This window comes from Anneissia japonica, unplaced genomic scaffold (assembly GCF_011630105.1).
Source record: "Anneissia japonica isolate Jap-2015-1 unplaced genomic scaffold, ASM1163010v1 scaffold287720_len810639_cov167, whole genome shotgun sequence".
NCBI lineage: Eukaryota > Metazoa > Echinodermata > Crinoidea > Comatulida > Comatulidae > Anneissia > Anneissia japonica.
The window spans coordinates 254,539-262,479 of NW_022736945.1; the positions used below are offsets into that span (position 1 = coordinate 254,539).

Here is a 7,941-nt window from a genome sequence, read left to right on the forward strand (position 1 = left end):
TTATTAGACGTTTGTTATTCCGGTGTCTTAGATAAATATCTTTACCAGGAAATAGATAAAAATCGCCGTAAGGCGGTCAGGAAAAGTATCGTTCCTGAAATAATATATTAAATTTGTACAATGAGAATAAGTACACTTTCAAAATACCATTCGCACCTTCAACAAAATTCTAATACAAACGATTGTTAATGTCAATACAAAATTCTCACCAACTGCAGTGTGAATTGCATAGTTTAGCGTTGATTGAACCGGTTAAAAACGTACTTTGCAACAATTCTATATGACACCAGGCGATTCCCGTTTGTGGTGTTCTATTGGCTTTTGTTAACTTCCGATTTATCGTGTAATTGAAAATTTGTTGACTAATTCCAAATACAGTACTCATATCGCACAATAATAGCAGGAGTACAGATTGAGTGACACCATTCTACCAGCGATCCGAGACAGGTGTGTCGTTCTACGCTGGTATAAAATGCCGCAGGTTTGTCGTTTAGGAAACGACCAAACTGAATCGTTTCGTTACAATTAGCCTTTTAGACGTTTTGTCAACGCTAGCGGCAATGATTGTTTTAGGCCAAGCTTTTAACATTGTCAATCATATACCACAGAGAACTATTTTTCATTTTTCACATAAATTGTCAAGGAAAACATTCGAAGGTGTTTAAATATAACGAAATATGGGAGGAATAGGAGTAGTATAGTAGCAGTAGGGGTGGTGGTGGTAGTGATGGTAATGGTAGTAATATATAGTAGTTATCAATATCAATATTAAATGCCCTTTCTTATTATTTTTGCTGCTTATATACACTTTTAAGATACGATACGAAAAGCTTTATTGCAATTTTTATCATAAAAATTGTTGAACAATAAACCATGACAACACAGTACAATTACACCAATTAGTCCTGTTACTATAGTAGTATAATTGTTTATTGTTATATTATTCATTAGGCCAATTATTAATAATTATTATTTTAATTATTATTAATATTATCATTACTATTATAATTTATTCGTTTTTGGAATTATTTGTTTAGAATATATGAATTGAAAAACTACAATTGTAAACAATTAATGTTATATAAAATACATGATATTAAATTAAAATACTAAATGTATCTACCTTGAACAATTTTTTAGAATAAACAACAAAAATCAATAATACTTATTACCGTACTTTCTATAGGCCTATAAGTATTTGTCTATCAATTATATTTTTTGCGCTCGCCAATTAGACCTAACAGACTCATAAATAACACCGAAATCCTATCTTTCCATAACTCCTTGAGGATTTTGCTAATGTGCAATAAGTAAATCAGCAAAAAATGAATTGTTGCAATCCATGTTTCGTTGGGAATGGTCTGATTCTTTTCAATTTTGATTCTTATTTTTCCTAATTTATTGTATTTTTACCACAGGTCAATATAATTCTTTATCTTGTGTACTATTAATTGCTTTTACAATTCCGCGCTAGATAAAATTGATTCATAAACCACTTGTGTTTTGACCGCATTTTAAATAAATGTTTCGTTTTTAGTATAAACCACACAAAAGCAATCTTGAAAAGAAAACCGCTTATTTGCAGACTGGTTTCCGGAAATAATATTGCGGTTTTGAACATTATGGAAACAAAAATCAACTCACACAATAATTTAGCAACGTTATGACGGAATAGATTCTTTATTCCTATTTTATTTTTAATCAAAGTTTGACCTATTTTTAATTAATTAATAATAATTATTTAATCAAATTTGTTTATTAGGATTAATTTTAAAGAAAGTATAATATTTTGTTTGTATTCCTTTATACATAGGCCTATTTAGGCTTTATTCATCTTCATATTTACCAATATCGCATGTATTTATTAACAATTACGTAATCTCATTCATAATTTCCCAGTAATAGTCGACGCACTAAACGCCACCTTTTCACAAATGGTACTTGATCGTATGTTTTTCAACTAAAGTGATATACAATAATTTCCGATTTATATTACAATTAATTTGATACTAATTTTATTGTTATAATCGACCCATCTCGGAAGAATACACATGATTGCCAACACCTCTCTAGTAATTGCCGAGGTATTTATAAATATTTAATTGTGATATTAATTATCTATTCACCCATTCATGGGTGTTTATCTAGAATAGATAAGATGCGCTGTATGTGGTAGGGATCGATGCGTGGTTGAAGGTTCTGTTACACTGGCTTCACTATTGCTTGTATCACAACTTCTCGATCTCATTGCTAATTGCTACTATTATCGATATTATATGGTAATCTAGGGTAAACGTGACTGTTTTAACTTCGTGTGTGAAATGTAAATTATTGAATAATTAATGTAAATTGACATCTGTTTATTTCATTAGGGCCTACATGAATAATTACAAATGCTATAAATATATAGACCTATATATATAGGCCTATATATATATTTCATGTAATTACAAATGCTATAAGTATATAGACCTATATATATATGTTTCATGTATTTATATGAACAATTAAATAGTTCAATATTTTATAGGCTTTTGTTCAACATGGTTTTTTTTTCAACATGTTCTTTATTTCTTTAACAATTTCATGGAAAAATTATATAGTCCTACAGTACATCAACAATAAAAAAAATACATACATTTTTAAAACAAAAACCAGAAAAAAAATATTCTCTCAAACTACAAAAAAAAATCGCTACCGTAACTTTCCAATAGACAAGAATAAACAATGCTTTTTGTTTTAACAGTGAAGAAAATGTCATAAACTCATCATATATTTTTTCATTAAATAATGTAATTACTATTGATATATGTATACAGCATATACATTCAATTGGTAATGTGATGAACTTTCTACTATTCATGTTTTCTTGTATTTCCCTTTTTAGATGGCAAACGAGCAAGACTAGAAATAATTCATGCTAATTCTCAAGTATCACCTACTACAACATCAGCGATGATAAACGGCGCAAGTAGTCCTCCTAGTTCAGTTTCTAGCATGGTAGATATTCAAGCAGTTAGCCCTGGACTACATTCACCAACGAGCCGGGACTGCAACAACACTTCTCCCCTTCTTTCACCCACTATCTCTCATAAAAATTCCCCTAAAATATGTCTAGCAGATGAGACAATGAGTAAAGAAAGTCGCCGAGATAGAGAAAAGAGCAGAAGTCCGCCAGATTCACCACTGTCTTTAGCTGCTAAACATAGTGGTAAACAACCAATAGACACTTTAATTCAACTATTTCCATCTCAAAAGAAAAGCGTACTGGAACTGATTCTTCAAGGTTGTGATGGAGATTTGGTTCAAGCTATCGAACAAATTCTCTCGAACCACCATGCTGCTCAGGCAGCGCATGGCTCTTCAAATGCGTTTCCATTCCCTTCAACGAGTTCCAGCAACACTTATGTGACTCATCGGCCCTATTTGCCGACAACGCCGTTGGGTTCTTCTGGAATAAAGTCGGCTTTTTCTCCTCTGAGTGCAACGGATAGAGCGGCTATGGCGTCACCTACTGGTCCCTTTCCACACATGCAGTTTGCGTATGCACCTTATGGTAGGGGGTTAGCTCTTGTGAACCCTTACCCACCTGCGATGTTCCCAGCGTTTGGAATGAGGCCGCCGACGGCTGCAGAGTACAGTTTCAGTGGACTAATGCGAGATATGAGTGGAAGAAAAGATGGTAGGCAGAATGGAACGTTTGGAGCTTCATGTGAGTTTAAAATTAATTATTATAATTATTAATATTAACATTCCTCAACATTATTATAATTACGTATCTGGTCCATTTATCACATTTGTAGTGACTAAACGGTTTAATCAACGAAAGGTATCATTGTTGTGAATACAAAGCCTTATCCCACAAGATAAGAGATATATGTCTGTATTACTGGTACATAATTGGCAATATACAATACAATCCGTCTCTTCCACTTATTATCTACTTTGAGATCAACTTTAATAAACACCATTCGTGTTACGTCACCTCCATCGGTAAGCAAATCATGGTATTACAACTATAGAGAAGACACTATCATTATATCAATTTCTTTAATTTGATATCTGTCATAACAAAGGATATTCCGTAAGAAAGATTGACAATATCGTTTTGAATGCAGTGTTATGAAGTGGTTAGTGAATACTGTATGTATACGATTACATAATTTGGGAGATATATTGTTTACTTTAATGATTTAATGGATTGGAGCGATATATTGTGACAGATTACAGTTACTTATACCTATTCATTTACTATTTCAGAGACACTACTGATATAGATGAAGGCCGGTCGTTATGCTCAATGGCATGTGCAACTGTTGGATTACTAAACGGTCCAGGTAATTGCTCCTTTCATCAAGCAAGAGGCGAACCTACCAGATTCTGATGTAGGCCTATGATTGGTCGTTAACGCGTGCATGTTGTTAATGTTGAATTCAGTCGGTAATTGATGCTCACGTGTAAACGAATTGTGCTTTACTGTTTGCGTTTACACTTCGTGGTTTAAATCTCAAATTGTCATCCTTGTAATTTGATGATAGGCCTACTTGAAAATAAACGACTATTTGAACGCATGACAAGCCATCAGAAATAAATGCTCTATATTATATTTTGATCTGAGTAGGCCTATAGCATCGGCCACGAAAATGGGCGACTTTCTTTCACTTTTTTTGTGCGTGTTTTTCGATTAAAATATAGGCATATAAATTTTGTGCTGAGCTGAGAAATTTAATAATACAATTCAATATATGTATTGCTTACATTTATATTTCAAATAAGTTAAGCTTGTGATTTAATAGGGAGATTTCGCAACCTTACGAAAACGATAACGAATACGAATACGTCATTGTCGTTATCGTCATTCGTGCCTAAAACATTCTTGACAATATGCTGTATGACGTATCCGTATTCGTTATCTTTTCGAAGCTTGCGAAACTCCCTAATATTTGAACGAGAAAAAAACTTGTCAACAAACGCACACATGATGACCGTACCGTTCAATTTTTTAACATAAATCCTGCGGAAATGTAGTTTGATGTGTCATAATTATAAAGTTGATCATTTGTTTGATACTTTGGATTCAGTTATTCAATAGTCTACGTGATGTTGATATGTCCAGATCAAAAAACTGTTGTATGCCCATATGTTTTCATTATGTATATTATACATAATATGTAATATATATATGTAATATCTGTCTCTTATACACATCTAGATGTGTATATTTGAACGAGAAAAAAACTTGTCAACAAACTTGACAACAAAATTAGATTTCGTTCAGATATTATCACCTGCAGAATATCTTTAACATTTTAAGTAAAATTCATCAACACTTTGATATCAAAAACGTGCAAGCATTGAGCCAAGCAAATTTAGTTTCCTATAAATAACTTTGGTATAAATTATTGTATATTGTAGATGGTTGTTTATAACTAAGATATGTAAATTATTATTCCCCTTTTCCTTTCAAGATGTAATATAATAGTATTTCCAACGTTATGTAAAATTACTTGTTTCTACTTCAACCCAAATGATTTGCCGTGAGGTGTTAAATGTGTTTTTGACGTTCAGAAAAGTTAGATTAGGAGTACAGTATTGCATTGGAAACGTTTTTACAATATCAAATTTCTTTTTAATTTGATTCTTGAACTCATACAGTAAGTCTTATCAAGATTGAAATAAATATTTTTTCATTGTATTTTATTATGACAGTTACGGTATTGTTGACAATTATATTAAAACGGATTCAGTCTATAGGCAGGACGATGCCTACTCTTTCAACCACCCTTGAGAAGGGGTGGCTTCGTAATAATTTATAGCCTAAGGTGAATAATAATAACCAAGAGAGAAGACAGAAAATGGTTATCATTTTTGTTCATTACTTGGCTTTTTGATTTAATCACAATGTGTGCTGATGTTGTTTAAAAGCACATTAACTAATTTTAATTAGTTTAAATTTCAAAATCAGCACTAACTGCGAAAGAGGATATTTCACTTTAAAACAGTGTCTATTGTATGCCTGCCTTTAAAAAAGTACCTTTTATTCTTACATTGTGAAATAATCGTGAAATTCACTCAGCAATAGAGTTATATTCCATTCATTTTTAATTGTTATTTCACTCTATTTTAGAATAATTCTTTAGACACTTTCACTCTTTTTTTTCTTTTGCATCTTGAGATTGGATAGAATAGGCCAACATACCATGGATGTATAAAATAAAATGTATTTTATACCTCCATGAACAAAAGAACAAGCGTAACTAACGGAAAACCTGATGCATTTTTGCTCACTATTTATTTATTCTGACGTTTTATATTATGAGTATATATACGCTGAAATACGAATTGTTGTTTGTTTTATGTTGTATATAATTAGGTGTTTTAACATTCGTTGAAGTCTATGATCGTTAACATTGTATGATAAATAAATTGGAAATATTTGACAACACAAGCAATGAATTCGTTCGTATTTATTTGAAGACATTTAAGACAATTAATCGTGTATAAATTATATGTCCTGAGTTTCATTAAGAACATAATTTAAGCTCCTTACTCAATTTAATTGTGTTTTCAGCAATACATTAAAGATAGAATGTAAATTCTACTTTATGTACCTCAGGTATTGGGATAAATTCCTAAGTACAGTACAGTGAATACACAAAACAAAATTACATTCAAAGTAAAATAGTTATAAACAGTGTGTAAACGGACCACAGAATATCATAATTTAGACATCGTACATTAAACATTTATAAAGAAAAATTAAATATTTATAAAGGGGCCAGAATTATAGTTACATCATTCATTCACAAAGAAAACTACCACACAAACACAAACAGCCGTACCATGTCAGGCCCGGTCTAGGAACATGCCTCACTGATTTCCTCATCAATGTACCGGTATTCTTTCTTCTCACAAGCCATATTATGGTGGAATTACCTTCCACATAATACCCTTGATGCCTTCCCTAAGTGTAAAAACAAGCCGGGCCAGATTTACTCGCACCACATGCATTTTCCCACTCACTCAAGTTTTCATTTTTCAATGTTTTCCTGTTGTCTGACACACACTGACCTGCACATTTACTTACACTGCACAGTTCCTTTGCTCTATGTCCAGACGTTTGAGCCCTGCAGAGTTCCCAAGTAGAAATACGATTATATCTGTGAGTGCCTTTTAAAAGTGAGATTAAACTAGGTGTTAGAAAACATCTCTTTTCACACATCTCCAGAAAAAGAATACAAGCAAGCCATGCTTTGATACTCGCAAAACTTTAAAACGCTTCACTCATTCGTTGATTGATGATGACCCATCGGTGACAATGCTCCTAAAGCAGATGGATGTTTCAGTGTATTTTCTTTCTTATTGTGTTTTACAGTCAAATATAATAGAAAACAGTCCTTCTATATCCCCCACCAGCGGCGTAACTAGTAGTGTGAGTGTGGGGGGAAAGTTAACCTCCGATTGGCCGCTCCCCTCACTGTAAGTGTTCGAAGCAAACAATTACGGTCAAGTACATAAAAATCATCTCATATCACATTATTTTGGTTACCTTCCCTCACTTAATCACCAATCCCCCTCCCACATCTCAATTACAATCCAGATGGATGTTTTAGAATTTGATTCAATTCGGGCCTAGTTACTTCATAGGTCTACTTACATCACAATTGTATTATACATACCTACATACAGTACATACATACATGCTTGCCAGTATTTTTTATAGCGCCTCTACATCAAGATCGTAGCGCTAAAGAAAAAAGTAAGTAAATAACAATTAAATAGTGAAAGCTGGCATGAGGCATTACTTAACTCTACATATAACTTTTCAATGGTATTTTTTAAGGTTACTATAGCGTCACATTTTCGGATATTAATAATATGCATTTTGTTCCTAATGCAGTGGCGTAGGAGACATGAAGTGGGGGTGCGGATGGGTGGTGG

The 7,941-nt window shown here is 32.6% G+C and overlaps 1 protein-coding gene across 1 annotated transcript in view; it reads left to right on the plus strand.

The window, feature by feature from the left end:
* The window catches only part of LOC117117027 (doublesex- and mab-3-related transcription factor A2-like), a 13,997-nt gene extending 8,837 nt beyond the window's left edge, over window positions 1-5,160 (plus strand). The window contains exons 2-3 of the mRNA XM_033261205.1: window positions 2,888-3,712; window positions 4,261-5,160. Of these exons, the coding sequence (XP_033117096.1) occupies window positions 2,888-3,712; window positions 4,261-4,262 (827 nt within the window). The 3' untranslated portion in view covers window positions 4,263-5,160. The remainder of the gene's footprint in view (window positions 1-2,887; window positions 3,713-4,260) is intronic.
* The last annotated feature ends 2,781 nt before the right edge of the window (window positions 5,161-7,941 follow it).